General features: G+C 46.6%; 1 protein-coding gene and 1 pseudogene across 1 annotated transcript in view; both read right to left on the bottom strand.

Moving 5' to 3' along the window:
- The window catches only part of LOC121838764, a 73,246-nt pseudogene extending 66,830 nt beyond the window's left edge, over positions 1-6,416 (bottom strand).
- Positions 6,417-13,509: 7,093 nt separating this feature from the next.
- LOC121839423 overlaps positions 13,510-19,827 on the bottom strand; it is a 10,295-nt gene continuing 3,977 nt past the window's right edge. Inside the window, exons 3-7 of the mRNA XM_042298516.1 lie at positions 18,882-18,920; positions 15,398-15,477; positions 15,187-15,274; positions 14,630-14,737; positions 13,510-14,049 (exon numbers count right to left, since the gene is read on the bottom strand). Coding sequence (XP_042154450.1) covers positions 13,778-14,049; positions 14,630-14,737; positions 15,187-15,274; positions 15,398-15,477; positions 18,882-18,920 — 587 coding nt within the window. The 3' untranslated portion in view covers positions 13,510-13,777. The remainder of the gene's footprint in view (positions 14,050-14,629; positions 14,738-15,186; positions 15,275-15,397; positions 15,478-18,881; positions 18,921-19,827) is intronic.

The following is a 19,827-nucleotide window of genomic DNA, read 5'->3' as shown; positions in this document are numbered from 1 at the left end:
CTGCTATGCGGATGACACACAGCTGTACATTTCAATGAAACATGGTGAAGCCCCAAAATTGCCCTTGCTAGAAGCATGTGTTTCAGACATAAGGAAGTGGATGGCTGCAAACTTTCTACTTTTAAACTCGGACAAAACAGAGATGCTTGTTCTAGGTCCCAAGAAACAAAGAGATCTTCTGTTGAATCTGACAATTAATCTTAATGGTTGTACAGTCGTCTCAAATAAAACTGTGAAGGACCTCGGCATTACTCTGGACCCTGATCTCTCTTTTGAAGAACATATCAAGACCATTTCAAGGACAGCTTTTTTCCATCTACGTAACATTGCAAAAATCAGAAACTTTCTGTCCAAAAATGATGCAGAAAAATTCATCCATGCTTTTGTCACTTCTATGTTAGACTACTGCAATGCTCTACTTTCCGGCTACCCGGATAAAGCACTAAATAAACTTCAGTTGGTGCTAAATGCTAGAATCCTGACTAGAACCAAAAAATTTTATCATATTACTCCAGTGCTAGCCTCTCTACACTGGCTTCCTGTCAAAGCAAGGGCTGATTTCAAGGTTTTACTGCTAACCTACAAAGCATTACATGGGCTTGCTCCTACCTATCTCTCTGATTTGGTCCTGCCGTACATACCTACACGTACGCTACGGTCACAAGACGCAGGCCTCCTAATTGTCCCTAGAATTTCTAAGCAAACAGCTAGAGGCAGGGCTTTCTGCTATAGAGCTCCATTTTTATGGAACGGTCTGCCTACCCATGTCAGAGACGCAAACTCGGTCTCAACCTTTAAGTCTTTACTGAAGACTCATCTCTTCAGTGGGTCATATGATTGAGTGTAGTCTGGCCCAGGAGTGGGAAGGTGAACGGAAAGGCTCTGGAGCAACGAACCGCCCTTGCTGTCTCTGCCTGGCCGGTTCCCCTCTTTCCACTGGGATTCTCTGCCTCTAACCCTATTACAGGGGCTGAGTCATTGGCTTACTGGGGCTCTCTCATGCCGTCCCTGGAAGGGTGCGTCACCTGAGTGGGTTGATTCACTGATGTGGTCATCCTGTCTGGGTTGGCGCCCCCCCCAGGGTTGTGCCATGGCGGAGATCTTTGTGGGCTATACTCGGCCCTGTCTCAGGATGGTAAGTTAGTGGTTGAAGATATCCCTCTAGTGGTGTGGGGGCTGTGCTTTGGCAAAGTGGGTGGGGTTATATCCTTCCTGTTTGGCCCTGTCCGGGGGTGTCCTCGGATGGGTCCACAGTGTCTCCTGACCCCTCCTGTCTCAGCCTCCAGTATTTATGCTGCAGTAGTTTATGTGTCGGGGGGCTAGGGTCAGTTTGTTATATCTGGAGTACTTCTCCTGTCCTATTCGGTGTCCTGTGTGAATCTAAGTGTGCGTTCTCTAATTCTCTCCTTCTCTCGGAGGAGGACCTGAGCCCTAGGACCATGCCCCAGGATTACCTGACATGATGACTCCTTGCTGTCCCCAGTCCACCTGGCCGTGCTGCTGCTCCAGTTTCAACTGTTCTGCCTTCTTATTATTCGAACATGCTGATCATTTATGAACATTTGAACATCTTGGCCATGTTCTGTTATAATCTCCACCCGGCACAGCCAGAAGAGGACTGGCCACCCCACATAGCCTGGTTCCTCTCTAGGTTTCTTCCTAGGTTTTGGCCTTTCTAGGGAGTTTTTCCTAGCCACCGTGCTTCTACACCTGCATTGCTTGCTGTTTGGGGTTTTAGGCTGGGTTTCTATACAGCACTTTGAGATATCAGCTGATGTACGAAGGGCTATATAAATACATTTGATTTGATTTGATTTGTGTGTGTGTGTGTGTGTCTCTCTGTGTGTGTGTGTGTGTGTGTGTGTGCATGCGTTGTTTGTACCTGTCCAGTATTGATGGTGACTACAGGAGCCAGTGTGTTCATGGGTTTGACTACTATCATGAAGGAGAACCGTTCTGAAGCGACCCCGTCTGAATCCACGACCTCCATCTCTACATGGACGATCCTCTCAGAGGGACGACCAGAATCCTGGGGCAACAATGACTTTATTTACACTATGTTCTTATTTATATTTGACAAATTTGAAATACTTTGGTCACTCCAAAGATACGTCATAAATAATGTAATTGGGAAAATTAACACAATATACAAATACTCAAAGACTCACCTCTGCTGGAGGTCTGTAGGCGATCTTCAGGTCTTTGACGTCCCGCTGACGGAACGACGCGATTGGCTGGTTCTGGTCGTCCGTGCTGATGATGTCACCTTGGTCTGGAGCCAATGTAGTGAGGATGTTGAAGATGAGGTCATCAGAGGCGGACTCTGCGTCTTCCGCTGCCAACACGTCACCTGTGATGGCCGTCATCACAAACTGGTCCACCTATATAGTGAATAAACATTTTTTTTAAATACAGAAATAAATATTTTGATCAGAATGTTGCGTCGTTGTATTTTACACGTGTAAAGTTGTCTTGTTGTTGGGTGATTGTGATACGGTGTAAGTGTTAATCATTGAATAAATAAATAGACCGATCAATCACTCAATCCGTCCGTCAATCAATGAATCAATAATAGGTGTACCTCCATCATCATCATAGTGAGAAAGCTGGGTCTGGGAGGGCTGTTGGTGATACCCTCTCGGATCCTGAATAGAATACATCACACATACATCACACAAGATGACCTCAGAAGTGACCTCAGAGATGACTCCAGAGATGACCTCAGAAGTGACCCCAGAGATGACCCCAGAAGTGACCCCAGAGATGACCCCAGAGATGACCCCAGAGATGACCCCAGAGATGACCCCAGAGATGACCCCAGAGATGACCCCAGAGGGTCACATATGGTAACACATGTATGAAAGCGTTTAAGTGACCCCAGAGATGACCCCAGAAGTGACCCCAGAGATGACCCCAGAAGTGACCCCAGAGATGACCCCAGAGATGACCCCCAGAGATGACCCCAGAGATGACCCCAGAGGGTCACATATGGTAACACACGTATGAAAGCGTTTGTTAAAACACTTCCGTCCAAAGGGCTCCTCGACGGAAAACCAGATAGCATCTAATGACAAAGGACTGGACTATTCTTTACGTAGTACCCTATTCTCTACATAACACCTTGTTCTCTACGTAGTGCCCTATTCTCTACAAAGTACCCTATTCTCTACATAGTCCCCTGTTCTCTACATAGCACCCTAATCTCTACATAGTACCCTATTCTCTACATAGTACCCTATTCTCTATAAAATATCATATTCTCTACATAGTACCCTATTCTCTACATAGTACCATATTCTCTATAAAATATCATATTCTCTACATAGTACCCTATTCTCTACATAGTACCCTATTCTCTATATAGTACCCTAATCTCTACATAGTACCCTATTCTCTATAAAATATCATATTCTCTACATAGTACCCTATTCTCTACATAGCACCCTGTTCTCTACATAGTACCCTATTCTCTACATAGTAGCCTATTCTCTATATAGTACCCTATTCTCTACATAGTACCCTATTCTCTACATAGCACCCTAATCTCTACATAGTACCCTATTCTCGATATAGTACCCTATTCTCTAGAAAGTACCCTAATCTCTACAAAGAACCCTATTCTCTATATAGAACCCTAATCTCTACATAGTACCCTAATCTCTACATCGTACCCTATTCTCTACGTAGTACCCTATTCTATACAAAGTACCCTATTCTCTACATAGTACCCTAATCTCTACATAGAACCCTATTCTCTATGTAGTACCCTATTTTCTACATATCACCCTGTTCACTACGTAGTACCCTATTCTCTACATAGTACCCTAATCTCTACATAGTACCCTATTCTCTATATAGAACCTTAATCTCTACATAGTACCCTAATCTCTACATAGTACCCTATTCTCTACAAAATACCCTATTCTCTACAAAGTACCATATTCCCTATAAAATATCATATTCTCTACATAGTACCCTATTCTCTACATAGTACCCTATTCTCTATAAAATATCATATTCTCTACATAGTACCATATTCCCTATAAAATATCATATTCTCTACATAGTACCCTATTCTCTATAAAATATCATATTCTCTACATAGTACCATATTCCCTATAAAATATCATATTCTCTACATAGTACCCTATTCTCTATATAGTACCCTGTTCTCTACATAGCACCCTATTCTCTACATAGGACCCTATTCTCTATATAGTACCCTATTCTCTACATAGTACCATATTCTCTACATAGTACCCTGTTCTCTACATAGTACCCTGTTCTCTATGTAGTACACTATTCTCTACATAGTACCATATTCTCTACATAGTACCCTGTTCTCTACATAGTACCCTGTTCTCTATGTTGTACCCTATTCTCTACATAGTACCCTATTCTCTATATAGTACCCTATTCTCTACATAGTACCATATTCTCTACATAGTACCCTATTCTCTATATAGTACCCTATTCTCTACATAGTACCATATTCTCTACATAGTACCCTGTTCTCTACATAGTACCCTGTTCTCTATGTAGTGCCCTGTTCTCTACATAGTACCCTGTTCTCTATAAAATATCATATTCTCTATATAGTACCCTATTCTCTACATAGTACCCTATTCTCTACATAGTACCCTATTCTCTACATAGTACCCTGTTCTCTATGTAGTACCCTGTTCTCTACATAGTACCCTGTTCTCTACATAGTACCCTATTCTCTACATAGTACCCTGTTCTCTACATAGCACCCTATTCTCTACATAGTACCCTATTCTCTACATAGTACCCTGTTCTCTATGTAGTACCCTGTTTTCTACATAGTACCCTGTTCTCTACATAGTACCCTATTCTCTACATAGTACCCTATTCTCTATATAGTACCCTATTCTCTACATAGTACCCTATTCTCTATATAGTACCCTATTCTCTACATAGTACCATATTCTCTACATAGTACCCTATTCTCTATATAGTACCCTATTCTCTACATAGTACCCTATTCTCTACATAGTACCCTATTCTCTACATAGTACCCTATTCTCTACATATAACCCTATCCTCTATATAGTACCCAAAGACAAAGTTAGAAAACACAAACAATGCAAACCTGACTGTGATGAGGAAGTACTCCTGCTGTGTGGCCCTCCCGTGTTGGTCTAGTAACTCTGCTAGCATGGGGATGTAGTCGATATAAGGTGAGTCAGAGGTAGGGGTGAGTTTATAACGAACACCCATGTTGACGAAAGCATTGCAGTCCGTCGGTTGACCGTTGGTGACGTAATTCAAAAGAGTTCCATGTCTGGGGAAACCGCTCGTTCCGATCAACAAGGTGAGTTTACACCGCGACGCGGAACCGAAACCGGACCCGCTGAATGGAATCCCCAAGCTCTGACCATTGATGGCGCTAGAGATCCCATCCAGCTCGCTCACGACCAGCGGAGTGTTCGTGGTCACGACCTCTCGACCGTTCGCGGTCGCCTCGACCTCTAAGGTCAGCGGTATAACCAGCGTGTCCGTCTGCGTGTCATACCTCACCTGTAACCTCACCGTATCCCTGGTGATGACCTTTGACCCGAAATGCATGTACTTCACCTGGCCTTTCTCGAACGCGCACGGGAACTTCTTTGGGGTGAGTGTTCCCGGTATGACAGCGCGGTCGAAGACCGTGACGTAGCAGGAGTCGCCTGGAAGGACTCTGGTCACTAGGTCACAGAGAGGATCCAGGTAGGCCCAACTCCCCCGGGGGACCTTCAGCCCTCTGTTGCCCAGGATGATGGACCCTGGCTGGGGTCGGGGCGATGGTGGTAATGGTGCCAGTTGGTCCCTTCTACAGACGGACAACAGAGATCCAGAATGAGAGAGATACAGAGATATATCAGAGGTTGCCGTTTCTGTTTGGCCGGTGTTGTTTGGTGTCGGTGTTGACGTCCAGGGCTGGACTCAGGATCCAGCTCTTCTCCTGCAGTTGTTGTAGCCATTGTGTTCGCTTTCTCTCTGTCTGTCAGGACTGTGGCTGCTGGAGGCCCTTTATATACCGAGACCCTCCTCTGAGACCCTCCTCTGAGACCCTCCTCTGAGACCCTCCTCTGCCTCCCTTTCCCAAACCCACTCCTCATATCTCGCTCTTTTACAGACCCTTCTCTCTCCCTCCAACCCTCTCTCCATGCACACTTTTTTCTCACACCCCTCCCTCACTCTACAAACATTTACTGAGGGGGGCGGAAGGCACTCCAAAGTCACTCCCACCAAACTGAGTAAAACCCCCTTAGAACAAATACCTCTCCACACATTACCGCTCCACACATTACCTCTCCACACATTACCTCTCCACACATTACCTCTCCACAGATTACCTCTCTACACATTACCTCTCCACACGTTACCGCTCCACACATGATCTCTAGACACATTACCGCTCCACACGTTACCTCTCCACACATTACCTCTCCACACATTACCTCTCCACACATTATCTCTCTACACATTACCTCTCCACACGTTACCGCTCCACACATGACCTCTAGACACGTTACCTCTCCACACGTTACCTCTCCACACGTTACCTCTAGACACATTACCTCTCCACACATTACCTCTCCACACATTACCGCTCCACACATGACCTCTAGACACATTACCTCTCCACATTACCGCTCCACACATGACCTCTAGACACATTACCTCTCCACACATTACCTCTCCACAGATTACCGCTCCACACATGACCTCTAGACACATTACCTCTCCACACATTACCGCTCCACACATGACCTCTAGACACATTACCTCTCCACACATTACCTCTCCACACATTACCGCTCCACACATGACCTCTAGACACATTACCTCTCCACACATTACCTCTCCACAGATTACCTCTCCACACATTACCTCTCCACAGATTACCTCTCCACACATTACCTCTCCACACATTACCTCTCCACAGATTACCTCTCTACACATTACCTCTCCACAGATTACCTCTCCACACATTACCTCTCCACAGATTACCTCTCCACACATTACCTCTCCACACATTACCTCTCCACACATTACCTCTCCACAGATTACCTCTCCACACGTTACCTCTCCACAGATTACCTCTCCACACATTACCTCTCCACACATTACCTCTCCACACATTACCTCTCCACAGATTACCTCTCCACACGTTAACTCTCCACACATTACCTTTCCACACATTACCTCTCCACACATTACCTCTCCACACATTACCTCTCCACACATTACCTCTCCATACATTACCTCTCCACACGTTACCTCTCCACACATTACCTCTCCACACATTACCTCTCCACACATTACCTCTCCACAGATTACCTCTCCACACATTACCTCTCCACACATTACCTCTCCACAGATTACCTCTCCACACGTTACCTCTCCACAGATTACCTCTCCACACATTACCTCTCCACACGTTACCTCTCCACAGATTACCTCTCCACACATTACCTCTCCACACATTACCTCTCCACAGATTACCTCTCAACACATTACCTCTCCACACATTACCTCTCCACAGATTACCTCTCCACACGTTACCTCTCCACAGATTACCTCTCCACACATTACCTCTCCACACATTACCTCTCCACACATTACCTCTCCACAGATTACCTCTCCACACATTACCTCTCCACAGATTACCTCTCCACAGATTACCTCTCCACACATTACCTCTCCACAGATTACCTCTCCACACATTACCTCTCCACAGATTACCTCTCCACACATTACCTCTCCACACATTACCTCTCCACAGATTACCTCTCCACACATTACCTCTCCACACATTACCTCTCCACAGATTACCTCTCCACAGATTACCTCTCCACAGATTACCTCTCCACACATTACCTCTCCACAGATTACCTCTCCACAGATTACCTCTCCACACATTACCTCTCCACAGATTACCTCTCCACACATTACCTCTCCACACGTTACCTCTCCACAGATTACCTCTCCACACATTACCTCTCCACACGTTACCTCTCCACAGATTACCTCTCCACACATTACCTCTCCACACATTACCTCTCCACAGATTACCTCTCCACACATTACCTCTCCACACATTACCTCTCCACAGATTACCTCTCCACACGTTACCTCTCCACAGATTACCTCTCCACACATTATCTCTCCACACATTACCTCTCCACACATTACCTCTCCACAGATTACCTCTCCACACATTACCTCTCCACACATTACCTCTCCACAGATTACCTCTCCACACATTACCTCTCCACAGATTACCTCTCCACAGATTACCTCTCCACACATTACCTCTCCACAGAATACCTCTCCACACATTACCTCTCCACACATTACCTCTCCACAGATTACCTCTCCACAGATTACCTCTCCACACATTACCTCTCCACAGATTACCTCTCCACAGATTACCTCTCCACATTACCTCCCCACAGATTACCTCTCCACAGATTACCTCTCCACAGATTATTACCCAAACACATTACCTCTCCACAGATTACCTCTCCACAGATTACCTCTCCACAGATTACCTCTCCACACATTACCTCTCCACACATTACCTCTCCACAGATTACCTCTCCACAGATTACCTCTCCACAGATTACCTCTCCACACATTACCTCTCCACAGATTACCTCTCCACACATTACCTCTCCACAGATTACCTCTCCACAGATTACCTCTCCACACATTACCTCTCCACAGATTACCTCTCCACACATTACCTCTCCACACATTACCTCTCCACAGATTACCTCTCCACAGATTACCTCTCCACACATTACCTCTCCACAGATTACCTCTCCACAGATTACCTCTCCACAGATTACCTCTCCACAGATTATTACCCAAACACATTACCTCTCCACACATTACCTCTCCACAGATTACCTCTCCACAGATTACCTCTCCACACATTACCTCTCCACACATTACCTCTCCACAGATTACCTCTCCACAGATTACCTCTCCACAGATTACCTCTCCACAGATTATTACCCAAACACATTACCTCTCCACAGATTACCTCTCCACAGATTACCTCTCCACAGATTACCTCTCCACAGATTACCTCTCCACAGATTATTACCCAAACACATTACCTCTCCACAGATTACCTCTCCACAGATTATTACCCAAACACATTACCTCTCCACACATTACCTCTCCACAGATTACCTCTCCACACATTACCTCTCCACAGATTACCTCTCCACAGATTACCTCTCCACAGATTACCTCTCCACAGATTATTACCCAAACACATTACCTCTCCACACATTACCTCTCCACAGATTACCTCTCCACAGATTACCTCTCCACACATTACCTCTCCACACATTACCTCTCCACAGATTACCTCTCCACAGATTACCTCTCCACAGATTACCTCTCCACAGATGTCCTCTCCACACATTACCTCTCCACAGATTACCTCTCCACAGATTACCTCTCCACAGATTACCTCTCCACAGATTATTACCCAAACACATTACCTCTCCACAGATTACCTCTCCACAGATTACCTCTCCACAGATTACCTCTCCACACATTACCTCTCCACAGATTACCTCTCCACACATTACCTCTCCACACATTACCTCTCCACAGATTACCTCTCCACACATTACCTCTCCACAGATTACCTCTCCACAGATTACCTCTCCACAGATTACCTCTCCACAGATTACCTCTCCACAGATTATTACCCAAACACATTACCTCTCCACACATTACCTCTCCACAGATTACCTCTCCACAGATTACCTCTCCACACATTACCTCTCCACACATTACCTCTCCACAGATTACCTCTCCACAGATTACCTCTCCACAGATTACCTCTCCACAGATGTCCTCTCCACACATTACCTCTCCACAGATTACCTCTCCACAGATTACCTCTCCACAGATTACCTCTCCACAGATTATTACCCAAACACATTACCTCTCCACAGATTACCTCTCCACAGATTACCTCTCCACAGATTACCTCTCCACAGATTACCTCTCCACAGATTATTACCCAAACACATTACCTCTCCACAGATTACCTCTCCACAGATTATTACCCAAACACATTACCTCTCCACACATTACCTCTCCACAGATTACCTCTCCACACATTACCTCTCCACAGATTACCTCTCCACAGATTACCTCTCCACACATTACCTCTCCACAGATTATTACCCAAACACATTACCTCTCCACACATTACCTCTCCACAGATTACCTCTCCACAGATTACCTCTCCACACATTACCTCTCCACACATTACCTCTCCACAGATTACCTCTCCACAGATTACCTCTCCACAGATTACCTCTCCACAGATGTCCTCTCCACACATTACCTCTCCACAGATTACCTCTCCACAGATTACCTCTCCACAGATTACCTCTCCACAGATTATTACCCAAACACATTACCTCTCCACAGATTACCTCTCCACAGATTACCTCTCCACAGATTATTACCCAAACACATTACCTCTCCACAGATTACCTCTCCACAGATTACCTCTCCACAGATTACCTCTCCACAGATTATTACCCAAACACATTACCTCTCCACAGATTACCTCTCCACAGATTACCTCTCCACAGATTACCTCTCCACAGATTATTACCCAAACACATTACCTCTCCACAGATTACCTCTCCACAGATTACCTCTCCACAGATTACCTCTCCACAGATTATTACCCAAACACATTACCTCTCCACAGATTACCTCTCCACACATTACCTCTCCACACATTACCTCTCCACACATTACCTCTCCACAGATTACCTCTCCACACATTACCTCTCCACACATTACCTCTCCACAGATTACCTCTCCACAGATTATTACCCAAACACATTACCTCTCCACAGATTACCTCTCCACAGATTACCTCTCCACAGATTACCTCTCCACACATTACCTCTCCACACATTACCTCTCCACAGATTACCTCTCCACAGATTACCTCTCCACAGATTACCTCTCCACAGATTATTACCCAAACACATTACCTCTCCACAGATTACCTCTCCACAGATTACCTCTCCACAGATTACCTCTCCACAGATTACCTCTCCACAGATTATTACCCAAACACATTACCTCTCCACAGATTACCTCTCCACAGATTATTACCCAAACACATTACCTCTCCACACATTACCTCTCCACAGATTACCTCTCCACACATTACCTCTCCACAGATTACCTCTCCACAGATTACCTCTCCACAGATTACCTCTCCACAGATTATTACCCAAACACATTACCTCTCCACACATTACCTCTCCACAGATTACCTCTCCACAGATTACCTCTCCACACATTACCTCTCCACACATTACCTCTCCACAGATTACCTCTCCACAGATTACCTCTCCACAGATTACCTCTCCACAGATGTCCTCTCCACATTACCTCTCCACAGATTACCTCTCCACAGATTACCTCTCCACAGATTACCTCTCCACAGATTATTACCCAAACACATTACCTCTCCACAGATTACCTCTCCACAGATTACCTCTCCACAGATTACCTCTCCACACATTACCTCTCCACAGATTACCTCTCCACACATTACCTCTCCACACATTACCTCTCCACAGATTACCTCTCCACACATTACCTCTCCACAGATTACCTCTCCACAGATTACCTCTCCACAGATTACCTCTCCACAGATTACCTCTCCACAGATTATTACCCAAACACATTACCTCTCCACACATTACCTCTCCACAGATTACCTCTCCACAGATTACCTCTCCACACATTACCTCTCCACACATTACCTCTCCACAGATTACCTCTCCACAGATTACCTCTCCACAGATTACCTCTCCACAGATGTCCTCTCCACACATTACCTCTCCACAGATTACCTCTCCACAGATTACCTCTCCACAGATTACCTCTCCACAGATTATTACCCAAACACATTACCTCTCCACAGATTACCTCTCCACAGATTACCTCTCCACAGATTACCTCTCCACAGATTACCTCTCCACAGATTATTACCCAAACACATTACCTCTCCACAGATTACCTCTCCACAGATTATTACCCAAACACATTACCTCTCCACACATTACCTCTCCACAGATTACCTCTCCACACATTACCTCTCCACAGATTACCTCTCCACAGATTACCTCTCCACACATTACCTCTCCACAGATTATTACCCAAACACATTACCTCTCCACACATTACCTCTCCACAGATTACCTCTCCACAGATTACCTCTCCACACATTACCTCTCCACACATTACCTCTCCACAGATTACCTCTCCACAGATTACCTCTCCACAGATTACCTCTCCACAGATGTCCTCTCCACACATTACCTCTCCACAGATTACCTCTCCACAGATTACCTCTCCACAGATTACCTCTCCACAGATTATTACCCAAACACATTACCTCTCCACAGATTACCTCTCCACAGATTACCTCTCCACAGATTATTACCCAAACACATTACCTCTCCACAGATTACCTCTCCACAGATTACCTCTCCACAGATTACCTCTCCACAGATTATTACCCAAACACATTACCTCTCCACAGATTACCTCTCCACAGATTACCTCTCCACAGATTACCTCTCCACAGATTATTACCCAAACACATTACCTCTCCACAGATTACCTCTCCACAGATTACCTCTCCACAGATTACCTCTCCACAGATTATTACCCAAACACATTACCTCTCCACAGATTACCTCTCCACACATTACCTCTCCACACATTACCTCTCCACACATTACCTCTCCACAGATTACCTCTCCACACATTACCTCTCCACACATTACCTCTCCACAGATTACCTCTCCACAGATTATTACCCAAACACATTACCTCTCCACAGATTACCTCTCCACAGATTACCTCTCCACAGATTACCTCTCCACAGATTACCTCTCCACAGATTATTACCCAAACACATTACCTCTCCACAGATTATTACCCAAACACATTACCTCTCCACAGATTACCTCTCCACAGATTACCTCTCCACAGATTACTTCTCCACAGATTACCTCTCCACAGATTATTACCCAAACACATTACCTCTCCACAGATTACCTCTCCACACATTACCTCTCCACACATTACCTCTCCACACATTACCTCTCCACAGATTACCTCTCCACACATTACCTCTCCACACATTACCTCTCCACAGATTACCTCTCCACAGATTATTACCCAAACACATTACCTCTCCACACATTACCTGTCCACACATTACCTCTCCACAGATTACCTCTCCACAGATTATTACCCAAACACATTACCTCTCCACAGATTACCTCTCCACAGATTACCTCTCCACAGATTACCTCTCCACAGATTACCTCTCCACACATTACCTCTCCACACATTACCTCTCCACAGATTACCTCTCCACAGATTATTACCCAAACACATTCCATTAAGACACAACGCCTAGAATTCTGTAAAGTATGTTTTATTCCAAAAACCATCACCGTGTGACTTGGCATCATCTCCTGCGATTATTATCATGCGCAAAACATTATTAAAATGAATAACAAAAAACAATAAACATTCGTTTTTATCTTGAAATACTAAAAAAACTTACGTAATGAAAAACGTAAAAAATATAAAAAATAGGGAAGTAAAAGTTATTTGAAGCTTTTTACATTAATCTCTAAATCAACCACAACAGAACATTACCATTTTACAACACTGTATGTGTCTTCTATATATCCAGGTTGACTTCAATGAAGACGTCACCTGGACCTACAGGGTCAAAGGTCAGGCCTGGAGGCTCAGGGGTCATCTCCATGGCAACGTTGTTGTTGTTCCCATTCTGCTCCCCGTTGTCTGATTTGTCCGACTGCTTGTCACTCAGGTCCAGGTCCAGGCTAAAGCCCACCCTCTTTAAGGGCGGAGTCAGAGTGATCGCACAGTCACAGAAGTTGTCGAAGCTGTCGCCATCACCATCACTATCACCATGACCCTGCTTCTCTCCTTTTGTTAGAGAGATGAGAGAGAAAAAGGAGAGAGAGCGAGAGAGAGAGGAGAGAGAGAGAGCGAGAGAGAGAGAGGAGAGAGAGAGAGAGAGAGAGACAGAGACAGAGAGAGAGAGAGGGAAGGATGAGAGAGAGCGATATCGATCTTACTCACGTTTTTACTTTTTATCAGGATAGGTTCGACTGAATATTGTCCATCCTACCTCCTCCCCAGAGGACCTCTTAGGAAGAGAGAGAGAGAGAGATAGAGAGAGAGAGAGAGAGAGAGAGAGAGAGAGAGAGAGAGAGAGAGAGAGAGGGAGACAGAGAGAGAGACAGAGAGAGAGACAGAGAGAGAGTGAGAGAGAGAGAGAGACAGAGAGACAGAGAGACAGAGAGAGAGAGACAGACAGACAGACAGACAGAGAGACAGAGAGACAGAGAGAGAGAGAGAGAGAGACAGAGAGAGACAGAGAGACAGACAGACAGAGAGACAGAGAGAGAGAGAGAGACAGAGAGACAGACAGAGAGACAGAGAGAGAGAGAGACAGAGAGACAGACAGAGAGAGACAGAGAGACAGAGAGTAATCTATCCTTACCGTTCTCTCCAGTGGACCCCGCCTCCCCAGCTGAGCCATTGGCTACAGGGCTCATAGCCTGGTGGTCATCACCACCACCCATCACGTACTCAAAACCTCCAGCTTTCTCTGGAAACATAATACAACACACACTAACAGCAGAGCCATCATCACCACACACTAACAGCAGAGCCATCATCACCACACACTAACAGCAGAGCCATCATCACCACACACTAACAGCAGAGCCATCATCACCACACACTAACAGCAGAGCCATCATCACCACACACTAACAGCAGAGCCATCATCACCACACACTAACAGCAGAGCCATCATCACCACACACTAACAGCAGAGCCATCATCACCACACACTAACAGCAGAGCCATCATCACCACACACTAACAGCAGAGCCATCATCACCACACACTAACAGCAGAGCCATCATCACCACACACTAACAGCAGAGCCATCATCACCACACACTAACAGCAGAGCCATCATCACCACACACTAACAGCAGAGCCATCATCAAATTCAAAAATAGACAGAGACAGGTAAGTCACCATGGTTACCATTGGGTTCGAAGGTTCCGGCTTGTTCCATGCAGGTGAGTGGGGTGTCGTGGTCGTATCCCGCAAGGTGCAGGTCAAACGAATACTTCTGTTGGAGAAATATAAACAAATAACACAATAGTTTAATAGGTTTTCTGACCATGATTTTCCTAGACATACATTCTAGCAGTATAGTAACAAGATCACAAGTACTTGTTGTTAAATGCCTCACCCTTGACTTCTTCCTCAGGATATAGAGAACCACCACCAGACACACAATGACTAACAATATGAGAATCAGGATTACATAGCCTACAGGAGAGAGAGAGGGGGAGGGAGAGAGAGGGGGGGTAGGGAGGGAGGGAGGGAGGGAGGGGGTAGAGAGGGGGAGGGGAGAGGGAAGGAAGGGAGGGAGGGAGGGGGTAGAGAGGGGGAGGGGGAGAGGGAGGGAAGGAAGGAAGGGAGGGAGGGAGGGAGGGAGGGAGTAGAGAGGGGGGGGTAGGGAGGGAGGGAGGGAGGGGGTAGAGAGGGGGAGGGGAGAGGGGGAAGGAAGGGAGGGAGGGAGGGGGTAGAGAGGGGGAGGGGGAGAGGGAAGGAAGGGAGGGAGGGGGAGGGAGGGAGGGAGTAGAGAGGGGGAGGGGGAGAGGGAAGGAGGGAGGGAGGGAGGTAGGGAGGGAGGGAGGGAGGGAGAGAGAGGGGGGGTAGGGAGGGAGGGAGGGGGTAGAGAGGGGGGGAGGGGAGAGGGAAGGAAGGGAGGGAGGGAGGGGGTAGAGAGGGGGAGAGGGGGAGAGGGAAGGAAGGGAGGGAGGGAGGGAGGGAGGGAGTAGAGAGGGGGAGGGGGAGAGGGAAGGAGGGAGGGAGGGAGGGAGGGAGGGAGGGAGGGAGGGAGGGAGGGAGGGAGGGAGGGAGGGAGGGAGGGAGGGAGGGAGGGAGGGAGGGAGGGAGGGAGGGAGGGAGGGAGAGAGAGGGGGGGGTAGGGAGGGAGGGAGGGGGTAGAGAGGGGAGGGGAGAGGGAAGGAGGGAGGGAGGGAGGGAGGGAGGGAGGGAGGGAGGGAGGGAGGGAGGGAGGGAGGGAGGGAGGGAGAGAGAGGGGGGTAGGGAGGGAGGGAGGGGGTAGAGAGGGGGGAGGGGGAGGGAGGGAGGGAGGGAGGGAGGGAGGGAGGGAGGGGAGGGAGGGAGGGAGGGAGGGAGGGAGGGAGGGAGGGAGGGAGGGAAGGAAGGGAGGGAGGGAGGGAGTAGAGAGGGGGAGGGGGAGGGGGAGAGGGAAGGAGGGAGGGAGGGAGGGAGGGAGGGAGGGAGGGAGGGAGGGAGGGAGGGAGGGAGGGAAGGAAGGAAGGAAGGAAGGAGGGAGGGGGTAGAGAGGGGGAGGGGGAGAGGGAAGGAAGGAAGGAGGAAGAGGGAGGGAGGGAGGGAGGGAGTAGAGAGGGGGAGGGGGAGGGAGGGAGGGAGGGAGGGAGGGAGGGAAGGAAGGAAGGAAGGAAGGAAGGAAGGAAGGAAGGAAGGAAGGAGGGAGGGGGTAGAGAGGGGGAGGGGGAGAGAGGGGGGTAGGGAGGGAGGGAGGGAGGGAGTAGAGAGGGGAGGGGAGAGGGAAGGAGGGAGGGAGGGAGGGAGGGAGGGAGGGAAGGAAGGAAGGAAGGAAGGAAGGAAGGAAGGAAGGAAGGAGGGAGGGGGTAGAGAGGGGGAGGGGGAGAGGGAAGGAAGGAAGGAGGAAGGGAGGGAGGGAGGGAGGGAGGGAGGGAGGGAGGGAGGGAGGGAGGGAGGGAGGGAGGGAGGGAGGGAGGGAGGGAGGGAGGGAGGGGGAGGGAAGGAAGGGAGGGAGGGAGGGAGGGAGGGAGGGGGTAGAGAGGGGGAGGGGGAGAGGGAAGGAAGGAAGGAGGAAGAGAGGGAGGGAGGGAGGGAGGGAGGGAGGGAGGGAGGGAGGGAGGGAGGGAGGGAGGGAGGGAGGGAGGGAGGGAGGGAGGGAGGGAAAGAGGGAAAGAGGGAAAGAGGGAAAGAGGGAAGGAAGGAGGGAGAGAGGGAGAGAGAGAGAGAGGAGGGGGGAGGGAGGGAGAGAGGGAGTGTAAATAGTGTTGCAGTTCATTCCAATTTCAAATAAGCGTAAAATGTATAAACATTTACAGTACCAGTCAGAAGTTTGGACACTCCTACCCAGGAGTTTTTCTTTATTTTTACTATTTTCTACATTGTAGACATCAACACTATGAAATAACACATGTGGAATCATGTAGTAACCAAAAAATTCTTCAAAATAGCCACCCTTTGCATGATGACAGCTTTGCACACTCTTGGTATTCTCTCAACCAGCTTCATTAGGTAGTCACCTGGAATGCATTTCAATTAACAGGTGTGCCTTGTTAAAAGTTAATTTGTGGAATTTCTTTCCTTCTTAATGCGTTTGAGCCAATCAGTTGTGTTGTGACAAGGTAGGGGTGGTATGCAGAAGATAGCCCTATTTGGTAAAAGACCAAGTCCATATTATGGCAAGAACAGCTCAAATAAGCAAATACAAACGACAGTCCATCATTACTTTAAGACATGAAGGTCAGTCAATACGGAACATTTCAAGAACTTTGAAAGTTTCTTCAAGAGCTGTCGTAAAAACCATCAAGCGCTGTGATGAAACTAGCTCTCAAGAGGACCGCCACAGGAAAGGAAGACCCAGAGTTACCTCTGCTGCAGAGGATAAGTTCATTAGAGTTAACTGTCTCTCATGAGGACCGCCACAGGAATGGAAGACCCAGAGTTACTTCTGCTGCAGAGGATAAGTTCATTACAGTTATCAGCCTCAGAAATTGCAGACCAAATAAATCCTTCACAGAGTTCAAGTAACAGACACATCTCAACATCAACTGTTCAGAGGAGACAGTGTGAATCAGGTCTTCATGGTCGAATTGCTGCAAAGAAACCACTACTAAACGACACCAATAAGAAGAAGAGACCTGCTTGGGCAGAAACACGAGCAATGGACATTAGATTGGTGGAAATCTGAGATCTTTGAGTCCTAATGAGACCTAATTTGAGATTTTTGGCTCTAACCGTCGTGTCTTTGTGAGACGCAGAATAGGTGAATGGATGATCTCTGCATGTGTAGTTCCCACCGTGAAGCATGGAAGAGGAGGTGTGATGGTGTTGGGGTGCTTTGCTGGTGACACTGTCTGTGATTTATTTAGAATTCAAGGCACACTTAACCAGCATGACTACCACAACATTCTGCAGCGATACACCATCCCATCTGGTTTGTGCTTAGTGTGGCTATCATTTGTTTTTCAACAGGACAATGACCCAACACACTTCCAGGCTGTGTAAGGGCTATTTGACCAAGGAGTGTGATGGAGTGCTGCATCAGATGACCTGGCCTCCACAATCACCCGACCTCAACCCAATTGATATGATTTGGGATGAGTTGGACCGCAGGGTGAAGGAAAAGCTGCCAACAAGTGCTCAGCATATGTGGAAACTCCTTCAAGATTGTTGGAAAAGCATACCAGGTGAAGCTGGTTGAGAGAATGCCAAGAGTGCGCAAAGCTGTCATCAAGGCAAAGGGTGGCTACTTTGAAAAATCTAAAATCTCAAATATATTTTCATTTGTTTAACACTTTTTTTTGGTACATGATTCCATAGTTTTGATGTCTTATTATTTTACAAAGCATAAAATAGTAACAAATTAAGAAAAACCCTTGAATGAGTGACTGGTACGTTGATCATATTGATGGTACCTGCTGTGGCACTGCCTCCTCCAGTAGATTCTATCAGCACTGAAACAACATCAACCGTCAACCATCAACATCAAACACAGAAACACTCATATAAGCCAGAGGGGGTGTGGTATATGGCCAATATACCACGGCTAAGGGCTGTTCTTAGGCCTGACGCCCCTTAGCCATGGTATATTGGCCGTATACCACAAACCCCCCGAGGAGCCTTATTGCTATTATAAACGGGTTACCAACCTAATTAGAGCAGTAAAAATAAATGCTTTGTCATACCCGTGGTATATGGTCTGATATACCAAGGCTGTCAGCCAATCAGCATTCAGGGCTCGAACCACCCAGTTTATAAATGGCAATATATCCATTAAATGGCAATATATCCATTGGCAATATATCATATATATATATATATATATATATATATATATATACAGTGGGGCAAAAAAGTATTTAGTCAGCCACCAATTGTGCAAGTTCTTCCACTTAAAAAGATGAGAGGCCTGTAATTTTCATCATAGGTACACTTCAACTATGACAGACAAAATGAGAAAAAAAATCCAGAAAATCACATTGTAGGATTTTTAATGAATTTATTTGCAAGTTATGGTGGAAAATAAGTATTTGGTCACCTACAAACAAGCAAGATTTCTGGCTCTCACAGACCTGTAGCTTCTTCTTTAAGAGGCTCCTCTGTCCTCCACTCGTTACCTGTATTAATGGCCCCTGTTTGAACTTGTTATCAGTATAAAAGACACCTGTCCACAACCTCAAACAGTCAAACTCCAAACTCCACTATGGCCAAGACCAAAGAAATGTCAAAGGACACCAGAAACAAAATTGTAGACCTGCACAAGACTGAATCTGCAATAGGTAAGCAGCTTGGTTTGAAGAAATCAACTGTGGGAGCAATTATTAGGAATTAGAAGACATACAAGACCACTGATAATCTCCC

The sequence above is a fragment of the Oncorhynchus tshawytscha genome, linkage group LG15 (assembly GCF_018296145.1).
Source record: "Oncorhynchus tshawytscha isolate Ot180627B linkage group LG15, Otsh_v2.0, whole genome shotgun sequence".
Classification (NCBI taxonomy): Eukaryota; Metazoa; Chordata; class Actinopteri; order Salmoniformes; family Salmonidae; genus Oncorhynchus; species Oncorhynchus tshawytscha.
The sequence above is the reverse complement of the archived record's forward strand: the minus strand, read 5'-3'. Positions and strand labels throughout refer to the sequence as shown.